Source organism: Rhinoraja longicauda, chromosome 15 (assembly GCF_053455715.1).
Source record: "Rhinoraja longicauda isolate Sanriku21f chromosome 15, sRhiLon1.1, whole genome shotgun sequence".
NCBI lineage: Eukaryota > Metazoa > Chordata > Chondrichthyes > Rajiformes > Arhynchobatidae > Rhinoraja > Rhinoraja longicauda.
This window is the reverse complement of record NC_135967.1, coordinates 3,092,616-3,113,756: the sequence shown is the minus strand read 5'-3', so window position 1 is coordinate 3,113,756 and position 21,141 is coordinate 3,092,616. Positions and strand designations below refer to the sequence as shown.

General features: G+C 46.9%; 1 protein-coding gene across 1 annotated transcript in view; it reads right to left on the bottom strand.

The window, feature by feature from the left end:
- Nucleotides 1–1,542: 1,542 nt before the first annotated feature.
- Nucleotides 1,543–21,141, bottom strand: part of slc16a2 (solute carrier family 16 member 2) — a 73,701-nt gene continuing 54,102 nt past the window's right edge. Inside the window, exons 4-6 of the mRNA XM_078412111.1 lie at nt 13,608–13,754; nt 11,823–12,051; nt 1,543–11,080 (exon numbers count right to left, since the gene is read on the bottom strand). Of these exons, the coding sequence (XP_078268237.1) occupies nt 10,854–11,080; nt 11,823–12,051; nt 13,608–13,754 (603 nt within the window). The 3' untranslated portion in view covers nt 1,543–10,853. The remainder of the gene's footprint in view (nt 11,081–11,822; nt 12,052–13,607; nt 13,755–21,141) is intronic.

The following is a 21,141-nucleotide window of genomic DNA, read 5'->3' as shown; positions in this document are numbered from 1 at the left end:
AGCCACTCCCGCAGCCTCCGAAGACAGCCAGCACCGCAAATGGTGAGTCCGGTCCACGGGCTCTGTGAACCAGAGCCCAGGCGGTCCCAGCTGGAGGCCGCCAGCTCCAGGTGTTTGGCCGATGGTAGGCCGCAGCGGGAACGGAGACACAACCCAGAAAAAAGGTCGGGTCTCCGTTCGGAAGAGACAATTTTAGTTTCCCCCCCCCACCCCCCACACATAACACACAACCACAAAAAACACTACATCACGTCTAAACACCACAAGCAAGACAAAAAACAACAAAAAAACACAAAGACAAACGGACCGCAGGTAAGCCGCAGCTGCTGGGGCAGCGCCACCAGTTTGGGTGGCGACAGTACAACAGACAGGAAATTCAAATAAAACTAAAGAAAAAAGCTGATACTGGCAGTGGTAAGAGTCAGAGAGAAAGGGAGTGAAATGGACAATCAACGTTTTTGGTTGAGACCCTTCCTCTGGACAAAGAGTGGAGGGGAGATGGTCAGCATTAAGAGGTGAAGAGTTGGGGTGAAAGGTGGGTCCCCGTGAGGAGGGGGTAGATTGATGGATGGCATCAGGTGGGGGAAGAGGAAAGGAGATAACATCAGAGGCTGATACGTAATAGGTGGAGCGAGCCAATGCAGATAATGGAGCCTGATGGGAAAGAAAGGTGGAGAATGGGACCAAATAAGGGAGGTAGGGTGAGCAGATGGGAACAGTGGAGGGACGCGAGATAGGGTCTGTGGGAGTTGGGCAGATGGAGTGGGTAAGGGAAGACGCTGGGTGAATGGGGGCAGTGTTGGGAGAGACGAGGATCCAGGGGGACCTGAAATTAAATGAGTCAATGTTTGTGCCATTGTCGTGGACTGCTGAGGCGAAATATGAGGTGCTGTTCCTCTAGATTGCTTTTGGCCTTGCCCTGGCAGTGCAGGAGACCAAGGGCAGACAGGTCTGTGTATGAAGGAGGTGATGGATTGAAATGGCCGGTAACCCAGAGCTCCAGGTTGCCAGAGCAGACAAACAGTGCTCCACAAAGCCACTGCCTCGTCTGCTTGGTCTCGCCAATATTGAGTCTCCAATGATGTCTCCATCTTTGCTGATAATTATTCTTTTGTTGCATAAATTAAACTAATTTCTCTTTAATTGTGATTGCTCACCTTCCATCACAGTGAGGAATGTGGAGGAGTCACTGTGGTGGATGTTCATGTTAAAATGTATTTTGTGTGTTCTGTTGCGTTTTATTATATGTTTTTAAACGTCAGGGAAGACCAGAAGTGGAAGGGCTAAAAGTACCCACAATGGCAAAAGCCCCTGCACTGCCCAAGGTTCTGGGCATGTGGGAACACATGGTGAAAGTGTTTACAATTATACATGATGTTGCAGTCACATGTTGCAATCACAATCACATTCCCATCTTCACCCTAGATGAACTACACATTAGCACCGTCTCTAATCCCTGCAATGTGACTCCTCTGCACTTTAGAATTTACAATTGCAGACACTTATGATTGCTCTAAGTGTGTGATAATTTGTGTTTATTAAAAACATCAACATGTTTTTATTGTTTAATTCAGACTTTATTTTTACAAAGATGAATTCAACACAACGTTTGGCAACCTTGCGTGTGCTGAGTACAAATACTGATGAGTTTTCATCTTTAATAATGACAGTGGCATTTGTAACAGTAAATTGCTGTGGTATTAGGCTTGTTATGTTCTCTTTGTCAAGAGAATTATCACTATTTGGCACCTCACTTTGCTCAATTTTCCCTGTAGTGCTACAGGGATTTAGAATCCAGTAGAATGGGAGAGGGAAATATTTCGCTTGGGCAATTTACAACACAGCGGTATGAAGATTGACTTCTCTAACTTCAAGTACCCCTTGCTTTCCCTCCCCCTCCATCCCTCCCCATCCTAGTTCTCTGACCAGTCTGACTGGCCTCCTGATTAAATTTTACTTTGTATGTCTCGTTGTCACTTTCCCCGAGCTGGCAATGATATATTCTACATTTCCTTAATCGTTGTCCCCTTTGATCTCTCGTTTTCACACCTTACCCTTCCATATCTGTGACTCCCTCTCCCCTGACTCTCAGTCTGAAGAAGGGTCTGGACCCAAAATGTCACCCATTCCTTCTCTGCAGAGATGCTGCCTGGCCTGCTGAGTTATTCCAGCATGTTGTATCTATCCTGGCATCAATGTGATCTGAGTGCAAGTCAGGTGCCTGATATTTTCTTTTTTTTGTCAAACTTCTGCCTTACAAGCTCTCGTTGAGGGTGAATGTGGCTTTCAACAATGTGTTGGACTTTGAAGGAAAAAAGCTAACTGAATATTTTGTAAGCAGTTAAAATCTATTTAATCCCTAACGTTCCCTGTAAGGGAGGTGATAAAAATGGATTAAAAAAACAACTAATTGCATGAATTAATTAACGAGGGATGGCAGGACATGTTGCAACCACATGCGAGGGGCTGAATGGTGGTGTGATCCAGGGCACAAGTGGCTAGAGTTGGTGCCTGTGCCTTGAAGAGCTGAGCTGGAGACAGCACTGCAGCTGATGGACGATCATGAAGGGGCAATGTCACCTGGATATTTAGTACAGGAGGTGATCGCAACTCATAAGATAGAGTTTCTGATTTAGTCCGTTTTTAGGGACATGAATGTTTGACTGCAGGAAAAGGAAAGTGGAAAGCCTGGCTGTATTCAGGCAACTGAATCATCCTACCACAACTAAAGAGCAGTGCTGAACTACTATCTACCTCATTAGTGACCCCCAGACCATCTTTGATCAGACTTTATCTCGCAGTAACCGTTATTCTCTTATCATGTATTTTCGACACTGTAAATGGATTGATTGTAATCGTGTATTATCTTTCAGCTGACTGGGTTGCACGCGACAAAAAGCTTTTCACTGTACCTCGGTACACGTGACAATAAATTAACTAAACAGTTGTGGGGCCTCAGCCTTTGCATTTCCCACTGCATCTGAGATTCATCCAGCTTATTTGAATGAGAGTGGGGATGAGATACATGACCTTGACACTTTGGTACGTTCAAGCTAACCAAGAATGGAGTGGTAGCAGGGCACAGAACAGTGAAGTCAGGGACACGTTTCTCAGCAGCAAAGAGCAGTGTCCAGAGACAGTTGCCCGGCCAGTGACATAGTGCTTATGGTGTCAGCTCTGGGCTGGAGAGAAACATACAGTGGATCCAAGATACATACAAGAATCCAGCAACCAATAACATAGGGCAAAGTAGGAGGTTCTTTAATAGCTGATGTGAGAAGTTGGATACTAAAGTAAGAAGCTCAAAGGTAATAATCTCTGAGATGCATTCAAATTAGCACAAGACAAGTTAGAATCGAGTAATGATTAAACAGGTGGAGGTGGTGTCTGGCCAGTAGATGGAGCACCACAATGGCACAGAAGGTAGAAGAGACTGCTGCAGATGCAGACTACCAACTGGAGTGGAGTCCATGCCGTAGGACCGGGTTCTGCCTCTGTAAAGGACCACCAGTGTGGTGGCTGCCTGTGCACCTGTCCCCACTACAAGGTGTCACACACAGGTGGGAGGGACATACCCACAGAAAGAACCCACCAGGAGGACAACCAAACTCAACCAAACCCATGGTGTAGGCCGGGCCATAACATTTTGTCATTTATATAAATGATGTGGATGAATTAATCAAAGGGATGGATGCTAAATTTGCCTGGTGCCACACAGATAGTAAGGAAAGTAAGTTGTGAAGAGGAAATTGTGAGGTATTGCATCTAAATGGCTCAAGATTGTAAAGATCTGAGATTCAGAGATCTGGCTTTCCTAGTGCATGATTTGTAAAGTCTTTGCATGTAGATATAGCACGAAAACTAAAATTATCTGATTGTGTATATCGTTAGGGGCATTGCACTAAAAATGCAGGGTGGTTATGATTAAGCCATGTCATTCCTGCACATCCCATGCTAACTGCACAAAGGAGTATTTTGCTTAACATTCTGCTGCCCTCCTTCAAAGAGTATTTGATTGTGTTTACAGTATTTAACTCAGCAACATCTGAAAATTACCCGTAGATATTTGCTTGGTTGTGCAAATACAACTGACAGAAAGATGCTACCTTTCCTTATTCATAATTAAACACACAGTGATCTAGGAACCGGAAAAGTCCATTTAGATCATGGCTGCTTTGCTCTTTGGCTCCATTTGCACATCGTTGCTTCGTATCCTTTGACTGATATTTGCATAGCAAAGATATCAATCCCAGTTTTGACATTTTCAGTTGAACCCCACCCTGCTTCCAGCTCCTGACATTGACAGCTTTCGAAGGGAAACGTGTTCTAGATTTCCACTGCTCTTTGCATGAAAAAAAACTTCATCCAAAAGATGCAGGCACAAGAAACTGCTGATGCTGGAATCATGAGCAAAACATAAAGTGCTGGAGGAGCTTGGCGGGTCAGGCAGCATCTGTGGAAGCAATGGACAGGCAACGTTTTGGGTCAGAACACAGCTGCATACTGCAATGCTGCTGTTCATTCCCATCACAGCTGCTGCCTGACCTGCTGAGTTCCTCTAGCACTTTGTACTTTGGTCATCTGAAAGATTCTGGCTTCAATTTTACAATTATGCTGCTTGTTCTCCCACCATTCTCCTGTCAGAGGGTAAATAGAGAGAAATTATTGTTTATCAGATCCTTTAAATATCTTAAACATCAGATCATCATTTCATCATCTGAACTTTTCAACGTCATCACAATTTAACCCGTTCAGCTCTGGTAACAGCTCTGTTAAAAACTCCAAGACTAAGATTTCCTTTCTAAGGTGTGGTGCCTCAAACTAAACGCAGAGATAAGAATGAAATCTCTGATGTTGTTTCATAGAAATGTAGTATAACTTCGAACCAGGTTTTTTTTGATAAGTAAGACATAAATATATTTCTCAGAGAAATGCGGAGATTTGATGCTTTCAGCCACAAAGTAAATTGTGTTAAATGTAGTTATTCATAAAGTTTTGGGTATCACAAGTTTTGGGAAGTGTAAGAAAATAACTGCAGATGCTGGTACAAATCGAAGGTATTTATTCACAAAATGCTGGAGTAACTCAGCAGGTCAGGCAGCATCTCAGGAGAGAAGGAATAGGTGACGTTTCGGGTCGAGACCCTTCTTCGGCATTTTGTAAATAAATAGCTTCGACAAGTTTTGGGAAGGTACCGTATAGGGAACCAGGGGTAGTGCACAGATCGGAATGATTGGTCTTGCTGTAATGTGGGCAAATCCATGAGTCTAGGCACCCATGACCACACAATGTGTGGGAGCAAAAGACAGGTTGGAATTAACAATGGCCAATGCAAGTAATGTTACTGCCTCGAAACTCCAAGAACCTTGGTTCACTTTAGACCCTCATGGGTTAGACCCTCAGAGTGGAGTTCTCTCATTCTTTCTAAAAATAGGAGCAGAGGTAGGTCAGCAGTCCCCTCGAACTTGTCCTGCCGTTCAATGTGATCTTGGCTGATCTGTCCCAAGGCTCACCTCTTTTGTGGCAGTCTCAACTCTCCTCAATTCCCTGATCTTTCACAAATCTATCTGTCTCCATCCTAAATACTTTCAATGATCCAGCCCAATAAGCTACCCCCAGATTTCCCCGCATATTGCCACTGGTTAGCTGGCTATTATGAACCACTCCTAGGATAGGTGGAAAGTGGGAAAATTAGGGGAGCATTCATAGAATTATAGTACAGAAATAGACTCCATTGGCCAACCTTGTCCATGCCAACTGTGATGCCCCATCTCTGCAAATCCCATTTGTTTGCATTAAGCCTGGGTCCCTCTATGCATTTCCTATCCTAGTGTCTGTCGAAAGGCCTCTTAAAGATTGTAACTGTATCTGCTCCCACCACCACCACCTCTGGCAGCTCTTTCCAGATATTCAGCACCCTCTGTGTGTAAAAGCTTACTCCTCAGTTCTCTTTTAAACTTCTGTCCTCTCACCCTCTGACAAACTCGCTTTTAGATGCCTGTGACTTATCACGTGATATTTTATCTCAATTCCGATGGATTCTAGAGAGGATAGGGAGCCAGAATCTAGACACTAGAACTAAAGGGTACATGTTTAAGGGGAGAGAGGAGAAGTTTAAAGGAAATCTGAGGAGTAAGCTTTTCTCTCAAGCAACTATTTGCTATCTACTCCCAATGAGGCTGTAAGGGTAGACTTTGGCACAAGAAAGGGGTGGTCACTTTGATGAGGGTTAAACTTCATCCTCAACATTGATGGTCTCCCAGTATCCACCTCACCTCACATCCGGAATCTTGGAATCATCCTTGATCAAACCCTCTCCTTCGACAAACACATCAAACACATCACAAAGACAGCCTTCTTCCACCTCAAAAACATTGCCCGTCTCCGTCCATCCCTCTCCTCCACAGCTGCAGAAACCCTCATCCACGCCTTCATCACCTCCCGTCTGGACTACTGCAACAGCCTCCTCTATGGCGCACCCTCAAAAATCATCAATAAACTTCAATACATTCAAAACTCCGCTGCCCGTCTACTCACACACACCTCGATCCGTGACCATATCACCCCCGTCCTTTATAAACTCCACTGGCTCCCCATCCGCCAGAGAATCCAGTACAAAATCCTCCTCATAACCTACAAAGCCCTCCATAACCTGGCCCCATCCTACCTGACCGACTTCCTCCACAGGCACACTCCCACCTGCACCCTCCGCTCTGCCGCTGCCAATCTCCTATCCCCCCACATCCGGACTAAACTCAGATCCTGGGGGGACAGGGCTTTCTCCATCGCTGCTCCCACCCTATGGAACTCACTACCCCAAACCGTTAGAGACTCCCCCACACTCACCACATTCAAAACATCGCTGAAGTCTCACCTGTTCAGCACTGCCTTCAACCACTGAAGGTCACCTCACCTACTGTTCATTTATTTATTTACTTATTTATCTATTTATTAATTTCCCTATGTTCTCAAAATCTCTGTAAAGCGTCTTTGAGTATATGAAAAGCGCTATATAAATAAAATGTATTATTATTATTATTACTATAGATTTCCCAATAGTTGGTAGGAATTAGTACAGACTAGACCAAGTGGACCCGTTGGGCCCAAACCTCACCGGCAATGAAATCTGTTACACAATTGAAATCTGTCTTCCCCCAGTTTCAGACCCTAATTTGAGGACCGACCTTATCTTTTCACCTGATAACCTTGAAGCTGACTGAACTATGGAGGGAGGGAGAGGTGGGGAGGGAGGATAAAGGGGTTTGAGGGGGATGGAGTGGGGGGGAGGGAAACAGGGGGAGGGAAAGGGGGGGAGGGGAAGGGAGGGAGCTGGGGAGGGGGGAGGAGGGGAGGGGAGGAGGAGGGGGCAGGGGAGGGGGAGGAGGGGAGGGGGAGAGGGGGGGAGGGGAGAGGGGAGAGGGGGGGAGGAGGAGAGGAGGGGGGGAGGGGGGGAGGGGGGAGGAGGAGAGGAGGGGAGGGGGTGGGGGAGGGGAGGAGAGGATGCTGCACCATTGCCGGAGAGGTTTGGGCCCAACGGATCGACGGTCTAGTCTGTACTAATTCCTACCAATTATTGGGAAATCTATAGTGTAACCCCCATCAAAGTGACCACCCCTTTCTTGTGACAAAGTCTACCCTCATTGGCCAATCCCTCCAGGATATCCTCCCCAAGCTAGTCGTAATGTTCTCCCTGATTAGCAGTGCAACACCCTTTCCTCTTCTGCATCTTCCACTTTCAGCTTGGTTTGGGAACAGCTCCATCCAAGACCGCAAGAAATTACAGGGAATTGTGGACGCAGCCCAAACCATCACACAAACCAACCTCACTTCCATTGACTCCATTTATGCCTCACGCTGCCTCGGCAAGACCAGCAGCATAATCAAGGACGAGTCGCACCCTGGCCACTCCCTCTTCTCCCCATTCCCATCAGGCAAAGGTATAGAAGTGTGTGAATGCACACCACCAGATTCAGGGACAGTTTCTTCCCAGCTGTTATCAGGCAACTGAATCATCCTACCACAACCAGAGAGCAGTCCTGAACTACTATCTACCTCATTGGTGACCGTTGGACTATCCTTGATCGGATTTTACTGCTTATCATGTATACACTGTAAATGGCTCGACTGTAATCATGGATTGTCTTTCCGCTGACTGGTTAGCACGCAACAAAAGCTTTTCACTGTACCTCGGTACATGACAATAAACTAAGCTGAACTGATGTCTGAAGCCTCCATACCCTGGAATACTGAGCTGCCACTGCAGGCCTTTCATCAACCGTGTGTCCATCATTGCCACAATATCCACCCCATGTACAGGTCCACACTCTCAGCTCCGAGCACTAAAGTAAATGCAATTCAGTCTTCCAGTTCTCTCCGGCTTCCCTTTTTGTCTCCGCTTTCTCTTCCCACTGGACTTGGCTCTTCAATTTTCTATAAATGAGTCTGAGGCTGAGTCAGCCTGTCTTTCTGCTGCACTGTCTCGCTGGGTCCCAACCCCCTCGCTGGGTCCCAACCCCCTCGCTGGGTCCCAACCCCCTCGCTGGGTCCCAACCCCCTCGCTGGGTCCCAACCCCCTAGATCAATAGTTGAAACTTTCCTGAGTAGCACTGGCAATATTCTTCCATGGAAGAATATTGGTCCCACTGCAGATCAGATGGAACCCATCCTCCTGCAGGCCATCACTGCTCCAAAGGAGATGCCAATGATCCACAACCCTGAAGCCCCCCCTCTCTGCACCAGTTATTTAGCCACACATTCATCTGTCCAACCTTCCTATCTCTAAACTTATTGCCTGAGATTATAACACTAGAGGTGCTGCTTTTCATCTTTCTACAGATGGCACAGTAACATCGCTGGTAGAGCTGCTGCCTCTCAGCATCAGAGACCCAGGTTCGATCCTGACCTTGGGTGCTGTCTGTGGAGAGTTTGCATGTTATCCCTGTGATCAGATAGGTGCTCCAGTTTACTCCCATGTCCCAAAGATGTGAGGGTTTGTAGGTTAATTGGCCAATGTAATTTGCCCCTACTGTGCAGGGAGTGGATGTGAAAATGGATAAAACTAGTGTGATCGGGTGATCGATGGTTGGCATGGATTCGGTGGGCCAAATGGCCTGTTTCCATACTGCATCTTTCAATCAATCAATTATTCCCTAAATTCCCCTTATCCGACCACATCTCCTTATCAAAGTCTTTTGTACCAATATGGTCCATGATGTCCAGCAGTTCACCTGCCCCTTTCACAATGTTTCATAGCTGCTCCAAGATGCCCTTGCCCCGGCACCTGACAGACCACTCACCATCCTGGAGTCCCACTCGCAACCACAGAAACACCTATCGAGTTCCCTGTCCCTGCTCATCTATAATTTATCCTACCCCGTTGAGCATTGAGGCCGATTTGGCTGCTGCTGCTGCTGCTGCTGCTTTCCCCTGAAAGGCTACCCCCTCCAACAGTATCCCAACAGTTGCTGTTCACCAGCTACTGGGGAGTGCCTGGTCACCCCTTCTACTGGCCCCATAGCCGAAGCGTCCACATCGCGGGGCTGGAAACTGGAAGTGTCCTGAGCTCATTCTGCTCCCACCACCATCTACTGTACAAGTGATGGCTCCCACTGATTGTCGCCGGTAGCTTGCGCCCTCTTCAGGACGGACGATGACAGTGATGTCACCATTTGAAACAGAGAAGATGGACACGAAAGAAGAACACCCCTTCTGTTGGTCACCCATCTACTACCTGGCTGAACCATTGTGCCGCCCAGCTGCCTCACCGATGCCTCCCTGGTCAATGCCTCTGCACTTTGACCACAACCGCAGTGCTTCCACCTCCAAGACGGCTACACTCAAAATGGCCACTTCCCGTTTCATGGTCCTGTCAGCCTTGCCGCATTCCGTCTTCCAATGCCTCGGGTACCTGCCGGTCTCGTTGCCTTTCCTTGGCCTTGCCTAGCTCCCACTCTCTCTCTCGCGACCTCCTGGTCGATGGCCAAGTGAGAGAGATGTGCAGGAAAATAAGTGGGGAAACAGGATTGATCCAGGCTGGCTTAGACTTGATGGGCAGAATGGCCTCCTATTTCATGAGAAAACATGAGAGTACAATTACTTGATTTAAGTGGTTTTCATTCTACAGCACCAATGCGAAATTGGGGCAAAGAAGTACTTAGTGGTCTATGTACATGCAACTGATTTCTTGGCTGAATGCTTATTCTATTGATTCTTGATTAGTGCGGGTGTCAGGGGTTATGGGGAGAAGGCAGGAGAATGGGGTTAGGAGGGAGATAGATCAGCCATGATTGAATGGCGGAGTAGACTTGATGGGCCGAATGGACTAATTCTGCTCCTACCACTTATGGCCTTGTGATCTATTACTGCTGGCGCACAATCAGAATCTGAGCCTCAATGGTTACAAAACTGGGCCACGAGGCAGTCACCCCCACTGGCTGGGACAGACCTGTGAAAGCCCATCACTGACACAATGGACCGAATGGCCTCATCCTATGCTGTAACCTTTCCATGCTTTCCATTCTACACAGTGCACCACGACCAGAACAATGATTAGTTCTAATAAATGACAGTAATGAAAACCTGCCAGCATTGCCAGACTGCGATTAAATCCAACACTACAGTTAAAACGCAGCCACAGACGTTTCAAATCTGCTTCATTATCTAAGAACTTTCTGCTGGGTATTTTAAATTTTCCCACTGATGCCTTCATTGAGTGTTTAGAAAGAGAAATCTTGATGTTACATTTGTGGAAGAGCTATTGTTGTGAACTAAGTGAATATACCAAAGGGGAACATCACAGTGTGTGCAGGGAATGACCCATTCTCTGGAATGTCGGCTGGACCTGGGTTGGCTGTTTACACGCTGGCTTCTGAGTTGGGGTTTCCAGGAAGCATGTCTGTATTTAATTCATTTTCAGTCGCTACCAGCATCTCGCCCCTGGTGGACTCTTCTTTCTTTTGCCTTTCCAGCATTCGATGATGAATTGTCGGGACACAGAACAGAACAAATCCACCAACGATGGGTGGAATTCCAGCCAAGTAGAAGGCCAAGTGATAGCTGCCCAAAGAATCGTCAATAAACCCTATGTGAAGTAAACAGATCGACAGTTAGGAGAGCTCTTTATTAAAACCCAACAAAGTTGAAGCTTAAACTAACTGCCTCTAATCTGGGGGAAATCTTTGGCATCAGTGCTTTAATCAAGTAATAACCTGAATGGCTGGGCAGTGGGGGTCTAGATTAGTATTGCTGATAGTTTCCACATGGCCTCTGCCCTGATCGCTGGGATGGATCGAAACTGATTTTCAATGCAACAAAATCTTATACCAAAAGGCTTTAATCGAAACAAGCAGATAGTTAGGCCATTTACTCTTCAGGTAGTTATGAGGTGCACCTATGCATTGCTTTAGTTTAGTAGTTTAGTTTAGTTTAGTTTAGTTTAGAAATACGGAGTGGAAACAACGAGTCCGCACCGACCAGCGATCCCGCACACAAACACTATCCTACACACACTAGGGACAATTTACATTTACATTTATACCAAGCCAATTAACCTACAAACCTGTACGCCTTTGGAGTGTGGGAGGAAACCGAAGAACTCGGAGAAAACCCACGCAGGTCACGGGGAGAACGTACAAACTCCGTACAGACAGCACCCGTAGTCAGGATGGAACCCGGGTCTCTGGCGCTGTAAGGCAGTAGCTCTAACTCTACGCCATTGTGCCGCCCCTGTTAGTGTACAGGAACTACATTCCAGTATGAACTCAATTCTTTGTTGTTCTTGGTCCATATTGGTGAAACAAAGGGCACTTTCCTTCGTCACTGACCTGCAATGGGTGGTCCTGCAGACATGGGAATGGCCATGAGTCCCAGCAGGAAGCCGATAGCCTGGGAGGCCTCTTGAGTTCCAACCAATTCAAAGGCAATGGGCGCCATAATGGTTATGAAACATCCGTCGCAAAGTCCCAGGAAAATACAGATGACAATGAGGCCTTTGAATATTTTGCAGAGCGGTATCATGATGGACATAATCCCCATCACCCAGAATGCCGCCACCTGCAAATGGGAACAAGAGGTCATTGAACGGCACCTCATATTTCACCGGTAGTTTACACCAAAGCAGTATGAACATTGACTTCTCTAACTTCAGATGGTCCCTGCTTTCCCTCTCTTTCCCCTCCCCCTTCCCAGTTCTCCCATCAGTCTTCCTGTCTCCTACTACATCCTATCTTTGTCCCACCCCCTCCCCTTACATCAGTCTGAAGAAGGGTCTCGACCCGAAACGTCACCCATTCCTTCTCTCCAGAGAGAAGAGTTACTGACCCGCAGAGTTACTCCAGCATTTTGTGTCTGTCATCAAGAGGTCATTAGGATTAGATTTATTATTGTCACATGGACCCAGGTACATGAAAAGCTTTGTGTTCAATACAATTAATTCTCTCCCCTGGCTCTCAGTCTGAGGAAAGGTCTGGACCCAAAACATCACCCAGTCCGTCTATCTGCCTGTCCCTTTGTTACTTTAGCATTTTGTGTCTATCTTCAGTGTAAACCAGCGTCTGGAGTTCCTTCCTACACAATACTATACATGATCATCCCCAATAAGGCATTAATCCCAGGGAACTGCAATACTAAAACATAAACACATTGGGTTAACAAACAATAGGCATGTTAATACACTGCCATTGAAAAGCCAAACTCTCAACAAATGCCTCTGTATCAGGCAGGTTCTGGCTGGAAGCAGGAAGAGAAGCAACAGCAGTATGGATCTTCCATTGAATTACCATCTTAGCCTCTCCTTGCTCTATATTTTTTCCTATTGCCCTGGAGGGATAAACAAATGACCGGGATATGATTATTCCTCAAATTATTCCTTAACAGCTTTTGTTCCCTCTCTGTTACAGTAATAATTAGAACATAAAACTAGGTATTGGCAAGCTATTGGTCATCAGGGAGGCTCAGAGTTGCACCTGCAGTCGCCCAAAGTAGGTTCCAGCATCATTCATTAATATTATTCAGAAGCAAGAAAACCTACTACATTTTGAAACCTGCAGGTAGTAGGGACAATTGGTGTATCTCCTCAGCCCTATCCAATATTGGCTAACTAAGTTGTGATTGAGTAGACATCACATTTTACTGGTCGATACAGCAGCAACAGATCCATAAATATTCTGATCTTGTATTAGGTCTCTTGATTATGTAGCCGACAATAAACCATTGTACATTTCCTTGAGCATCTTCTAGTTTAATCGGAACTTTTCACTCCTTACACTTTCATATCTCTAGTTTCCCCCACCCCTGACTCTCAGTCTGAAGAAGGGTCTCGAACCGAAACGTCACCCATTGCTTCTCTCCAGAGATGCTGCCTGCCCCGCTGAGTTACTCCAGCATTTTGTGTCCATCTTGATTATAATCAATGGGTTTGAGAAATTAAGTTGCTGCCATTTTGCAGGTGTGTCTTTAACAGAACTATGAGAATAAATCAGGGAATTTTACAATGTGTAACAGTCAAAAATAGCTTCACTCAGTGCAATTAAAACAACATCTAATGATGAATATTGGGAAATTAAGAAGCTGCTCCTCAAAGATGGAGCATTTGGACTGGATCGATCTACCTGCAGATAGATCTTCTTGGGTCCAGGGATGGAATCACCAATTTTTCCAAAGATCAGCCGCCCAGCTCCTGATGAAGCTCCAATGCAGCCAAGTAGTATCCAATTTTTCTCGGCTTCTGCAGAAAATTCTTTGCGGACATGATTCATCTGCAGACAAATAATTTGGCAGATATCATAATGGACACGTCAACCAGGCTGCAGATGATCCACAAAATAAATGACTATCTCATGAAAAATAGAGTCATAGAGTGATACAGCGTGGACACAGGGCCTTCGGCCCAACTTGCCAACATGTCCCAGCTACACTAGTCCCACTGCCCGCGTTTGGCCCATATCCTTCCAAACCGGTTCTATCCATATACCTGTCTAACTGTTTCATTAAACATTGGGATCGTCCCTGCTTCAACTACCTCCTCTGGCAGCTTGTTCCATACACCCAGCACCCTTTGTGTGAAAAAGTTACCCCTCAGATTCCTATTAAATCTTTTCCCCTTCACCTTGAACCTATGTCCTCCAATCCTCGAGTCTCAGTCCTGCTCTGTGCATCTACCTGATCTATACCTCCCATGATTTTATACACCTCTATAAGATCACCCCTCATCCTCCTGCGCTCCAAGGAATAGAATTCCAGCCGACTCAACCTCTCCCTACAGCTCAGAACCTCTAGTCCTGGCAACATCCTCGTAAATCTTCACTGTGCCCTTTGACACCGTGGGCTCTCATCTTCCTAAGTAGCCTAATGTGTTTCACCTTATCAAAGGCTTTCTGAAAATCTAGGTAAAGGGCCTGTCCCACTTAGGTGCTTTTTTTGGCGACTGCCGGCGACTGTCAAAGTCATAGCAGATCGCCGAACTTTTCTTTTACCCGACAACAATGACCACGACAATGCCGAGTCAGGTCAAGATTACACCGTCTTCTGAAACATCGCAAAATTCCCACGCTGTCAATGCTTCTCCGGCATCCTAATTTTCGCTGAAATCACTGACAAGTCGGTAAGTACTTGAGAGTTTTGAACTATAACATCTTGTATGGGTTACTTAAAAACCAAGCTTCACTGTAACAAGGAATAAACTGGATTTACTTCCAGTTTACTAATAGCTGTATTAAAAAAAAAAAATTAAAAAGTGGTTAAGTGGATTTTTGTGAAAAGTGTGTGGGCATTCTTTGAAAATGTACGGGAGATGCATATCTGGTTTCTGGGTTGCATATCTGGGTTGGGAGCCCACTTTAAATGTAATGGCTGATGGCCATAAACATCGCAAAAATTCCCACGATTACCTGACCGTCAAACTGTCGCCTCCAATCTACCTGTCAAATGTCCTGATGGTAAATAAATTGGTTAAACACAAGCATTTTATGGTATTTTGAAATTACTTTAATTATTTTAATATTATGTGCTTCTAAATGCGTCTAAGAGAACCTAGCAAACCTGGGGACAGCATGCGACAGCGCCCGCAATAAGCAACGATACCTGGCGACAAGGCAGCTGCCGCCGAGAAATTTCACTCCGGATGATTTCTCAGCGACGCGCTGAGATCCACTACGATTCTTTGAAGACTCCTCACGATCATGCCCGCGACACATGGCGAACTGTTGGCGACAGCCTAGTCACCGGCAGACACCTTAAAATCGCCTAAAGTGGGACAGGCCCTTAAAACAACATTTACTGACTCCTTGGTCTGTCCTGCTATTTACTTCTTCAAAGAATTCCAGCAAATTTGTCAGGCAAGACCTCCCCTTCACAAAGCCATGCTGACTTCAGCCTATTTTACCGTGAACTTCTAAGTACGCCGTAACCCCATCATTTATAGACACAAAAAGCTGGACTAACTCAGGTCTGAAGAAGGGTCTCGACCCAAAACATCACCCATTCCTGTTGTACTTCGTGGTCCGGTATCTGTTATACCTTTGTTATGGCTCTGGACTGACCACAAGTACACGTGTTTAAAAGGTTAGAAAGCTGGAGCTTAAATCCAGGCTGTTTATTCCACAGCCACCTGGAACCAGAGTGACCACCAATATCACGTCGTTCTCCTATATACATGTTACTTCGCGGGCAAACAAAGTAGTCCTTGTGATACAACAAAGTAGTCCTTGCAATATCACAACATCCCCCTTGTCAGATATAAAATAAAATATATTTAACAAACAAACTCTAAACACACATGTTTTTTTATAAACACCATAATTCTTCACTAGTAACAATTATCAACAGTAACGTGCAGGTTTCTTACTAACACGTCCTGAACGTGTCACATAATCTCTATCAGCCTTATGTGCCGGTCGTTCCTCCTCTATATTTGGTCTCAGTCCTGTTGCTGTCTGGAGTAATGCAGTGGGGACCAAAGCCTGGTTTCTCCAGTGGAGGAACATCTCTCAACTGCACTCGATTCCGTCTTAATCTGTTTCCATGATGTAAACATGTTTCAATGATGTAAGATCTTGATTGGGGTTCGTCACAGATCGATCTCACTTCTGCTGGTATCCAGACACGAGTTGCTTGATCCAGAACCCGGACCTTCTGTCCAATGTGTAATGGTTTCAAGTCTTGTCTCTTGACCGAATTGTCAAAATGCGCCTTCATACGCTGCTTGCGCTTTTCAAGTCACTCAAAGTTCCTCTGCCTTTGGTATGCCTTGTTCGTGTCAAGGTTCATGGGTAGAGGTGTCCGAATCTGTCGTCCAAACATCATCTCTGCTGGTGACGGTAACTTGGAATCAATCGGCTTAGTACGCAAGTTGAGTAAAGCTGCTGCTACACTCTGTTCTGTTGTCAAGGGCTTCTTGATGACGGATTTCACCGTTCGTACCATTCTCTCAACCAGTCCATATTTCCTCTGGCTTGTCCTGATCCTCTTCACTCAGACCTGACGCATTCAAACGATGGAGTCCTTCTACTCCTAAGGCGAGTTTTATCTTTGTTGCTTAGACACCGATGTGATTTCTAAGTCTTGCAGACACAGTTTCATCCTCTGTTTGAACAAGGAGAACTAATTGGCAATGTCCAGCACTTGCCAGGTCACTTCAGGTAACAAGTGCCGGCAGTGCAGATAGCATTTCAGGTGGCATAGTGCCAGGCTCGCACTGCCGGGCTGGCACTGCCGGCCTCGCACTGCCGGGCTGGCACTGCCGGCCTCGCACTGCCGGGCTGGCACTGCTGGCCTCGCACTGCTGGGCTCGCACCGCCGGGCTGGCACTGCCGGGCTGGCACTGCTGGACTCGCACTGCTGGACTCGCACTATGCTGCTCCAAGCTGCTGAAGCCACGGTGTGATCGGGTTTTGGCTGCAGTGCGCACTGGCCCCGCCCACTGGTGCTCCCGGCCGCTACCACTTATAGTCGGTACGCGCTGCCGCTGCCTCAGGCCTCGGGCTGTGCCAACTCTCCGGTCGCCGCGTCGCGCCCTGGTGAGTGTTCAGTCTCTCGGTCGTACCGGTCATCGGCCTCCGTGTGCGCCGGTCTCTCCGGTCGCCGTACCTCCGTGGGTGGCGGTCCCTCCGAGAAGCAGTCCCTGGTTTCCGAACTTGGGCCTGCACAGGGCTGGGGCGTGATGTGGGCCTTCACTCACCACCGTCAGCAACCTGCAGCATCCTGTCGGCAGCTCGGCGCTGACTTCTGATCAGGTATTTTTAGATAGTGGCCCTGTCGAGATGCATTCCTAGCATCCCTTACTGAGCTGGAAAGCATTCATCTTTTTCTTTTGCTTTAGGGCTTTCTATGTTTTTGTCTACTTTTTTAATTATCTTTTTTTTTTTTTACCTTTCCAGGGCTAAATCACCAAACCGCTGCCACCATGTTGTACTTCGTGGTCCGGTATCTGTTATACCTTTGTTATGACTCTGGACTGACCACAAGTACACGTGTTTTAAAGGTTTGAAAGCTGGAGCTTAAATCCAGGCTGTTTATTCCACGGCCACCTGGAACCAGAGTGCCCGCAAAGAACACGTCATTCTCATATATACATGTTACTATGCGGGCAAACTAAGTAGTCCTTGTGATACATCAAAGTAGTCCTTGCAATATCACAACAATCTCCAGAGATGCTGCCTGAGTCACTCCTGCTTTTTGTGTCTATCTTCGGTTTAAACCAGTATCTGCAGTTCCTTCTTACACACCTCATCCTTTATAATCTATATACTAAAACTCTTGTTTGGTTGTTTGTTTGTTCCTGAACTACAGCCAAATGGGTACACAATAGCCCAACAATTTTAGGCCCACCTTACTCACCGTCGTCCCTTTGGTGCTAATGGAAGAGGTTTCATTGAAATCGGTGTTGTATTTTAAAAGTTATTTTAAAGTTATTCACATTTTAAAGTTTTAAATCAATCTCCTAGGGAGGGAGGGGGGAGTGGAGGGAATGCGACAGGTACCAGCGTCAAAACTGGAGGCGAAAATGACTTGTCTTCAGTTGTCATCAACAGGGTCGTAGCTTGTCGTAGCTTGTCGCGGGTGGACGTAGGTTGACTTCGGTTGTTGTAGGTTGTCGCCTGTGTGGTCGTAGGTGCGGTCGTAGATGGACGTCCTACTCGCGATGATTGGGTCGCCGGTTGTCGGTAGCTTGACGTCGACTAGGTGGTGGGTTGTTGTAGCTTGTCGTAGACTTTGCTGTAGGGGGGTCCTGTCGCTGGTTTTTCGGCGACCTGCTACAACTATGACAGTCGTCGGCAGTCGCCTAAAAAATCGCCAAAGTGGGACAGACCCTTAACTATACTATCCCAAATGACAACAATGTTCTTCTTCCCTGTTCCCTCTCGAATGACCCCCTGAACTACAGTGCCCTGGTCAGGTTGCTCATTCTTCCTATTCAGTCCTCACCTCTGTTCCTCTGCCTGCCTCACTAGCAGTCACACCCTCGATGTCACCACGGACCATGTTGGAAGCACATACTTTAGCGGGTGTAACTGCCTCCAGATACACAGTGTCCAGGTGATTCTCCCCGTCTCTGAGGTGCCTCAGCATGTGAAGCTCAGACTCCAGCTCGTCCACTTTCAGTCTGAGTTCTTCAATCAAACACATATTGGCGCCGAAGAGGCCGCGAGCTCTGCCATTTTTTTAAATGTTTTTTTTTGTTCTTCTTTCATTCTTTTCGCACATATTAGATAGCACAGTCAAGTGCTAGTGCAGTAGCAGCTTTCCTGAAGCTTTTCAGGTTTTATTTGGTGTTTTGCGCAGTTTTGCAGTTGTCAGGCCTACAGTTGGCATGCCTACAGTTTTCAGGCCTACAGTTTTTAGGCCTACAGTTGTCAGGCCTACAGTTTTCAGGCCTACAGTTTTCAGGCCTACAACTTTCAGTCCCACAGTTTTCAGACCTACAGTTTCCAGGCCCACAGTTTCCAGGCCTACAGTTTCCAGGCCCACAGTTTCCAGGCCTACAGTTTCCAGGCCCACAGTTTCCAGGCCTACAGTACAGAACTACCTGGAACAAAGGAAAATGGGCAACAGCACCACAACCCCGAAAATGAAGTGCAGCAAACACACTTCTGGACCTGGGCCTGTGCACCTGGATTTCCTGACAGGCCGACACCAGGTGGTGAGGATCACACCCCGACAGCCCTCACCCTCAACATCGGCGCACCTCAGTGGCCCTGACATGGTGGTGCCAGGCCAATACCCTCTCCCTCAACGTCGACAAGACCAAGGAGGTGATCGTCCACTACAGGAGGTGGGGGGGGCACCCTCCCATCAACATCAACGGTGTAACGGTGGAGAGGGTGGAGAACTTCAAGTTCCTCGGTGTCCACATCACAGAGGACCTGATCTGGAACACCCACATTTCCACCATCACAAAAAAGGCGCAACAGCGCCTCGACCACCTCCGGCGACTGAAGAAATTCAGCCTGAACCCAGGGATCCTCAGGGATTTCTACAGAGACACCGTGGAGAGCATCCCGACAGGCCGTATCTCCACCTGGCTTGGCAGCTGTACCTAGGGATGCTAACTGTCCCGTAATAGCCGGGGCATCCCGTATATTGGGCTAAATTGGTTTTAGCCCTTGTACCGTATTAGGCCCGGGAGGCGCTGTTGGCCCAGGGGCCGCTGGAGCCCTGGACACTGTAGTGCCAGACACTAGGCCCGGACACTGTAAGCCGGACACTGTAGGCCCGGACACTGTAGTGCCGGACACTAGGCTTGGACACTGTAAGCCGGACACGTAGGCCCGGACACTGTAGTGCCGGACTCTGTAGGCCCGGATACCGTAGGCCTAGGGGGCCACTGGAGGCCCGGACACTGTAAGCCCGTGTAAGGGCTAACATTACGAATGCAGCAATGTGGGTTTTATTGCAGGAGTGTAAAAGCTCCAGCTCGGATTATTCCTGGGGCATCCTGTTGTCAGCATGGAAGCGCGGTTTATGGCTGATCGTATCCTCTGATATCAGCAACTGGCCTCAAAGCTTTGAAGTGTTAAGAAGAACATCTTGCCATATGGACTGCCCTTTCTTCCCAAGAAAGAAGAGGTCACGATGGACACGACGGACACGGAGGTCCCGAAAGACACATAAAGATTTATAGGGCGTTGTAAACTTGCCATATAAGGCAGTGATGGAAAAATCCTGGCACATGTATTTAGGGTATAAAAGGTGTGTAAATGTAAGCTTTCGGAGAGAGAGACTACACTAGCTTCCTGAGCGTTTCTAAACGCTCCGGTATCTAAGCTCTCTCCCACCTGGGTGAGTAGAATAAAGAGGTTAAATGATTTTGGTTGTCTGACTATTCTGTTAATAGGGCACGAACTACAACATTTGGCGTAGTCGGCAGGATCTCTTTGGTACCGTCAACCACGAACGACTAAGAGGCAGCGGTGACTGAAACACATCCGAAGGGGACAGAGTGCACTTCTCGACCGTTGTTCGAGACCCCGGACGTTGACGTCTTTCAGACACTGAAGTCCCTCGTTTGGGGTTGATTTCGTGTTCAACTGAGATTCACAGACGAACCAATAAGGAAAAGGGCAAGGATAAGGATACGTATTAGGAAGGTAAGGGGCGGTCACTCTTGTTGACATTGTTTTGGTCTGGGTAAATTGATCATTTGGTAAAATTTATTGGTAACATAATTTCGGATAATTGGATGTCAGACATGTGAGACGAACTTTGGATAAGAGTGATGGCGGTGCCCTGGTACAACACATGTGTTTTTTGGATATTGAGGTAAGAGTCTTTATCGCATTAGTCTGTGGTCTGGGTAAATTTAAGAGTAATTTCATAAAGTGATATAGTGATTGGTTGTCAGGCCAGGAATGGGACAGGCTATGGATATAAGAGCGGCGGAACAATTAATGTGGGAGCGAGAAGCAGTGAAGAAATGGAAAAAGAGGATTAAAGAATGGAAAGAGGGGGAAGCGCCATCAGGAGTTGAGGGAGCGAAGTTGGAGGGAAAATGCAAGTAGTACAGGGATATCAGTGTGTGATAGGTTGGGAATACTGAAAACATGCGTTATTTTGCAAGCGGAATTTAAGGTGTATGATCTAAAACTTGACCGTGCTACCCGAGCTCGAGGTGAATTTAAAACCGGTACCACAGGGATATATCCCGCA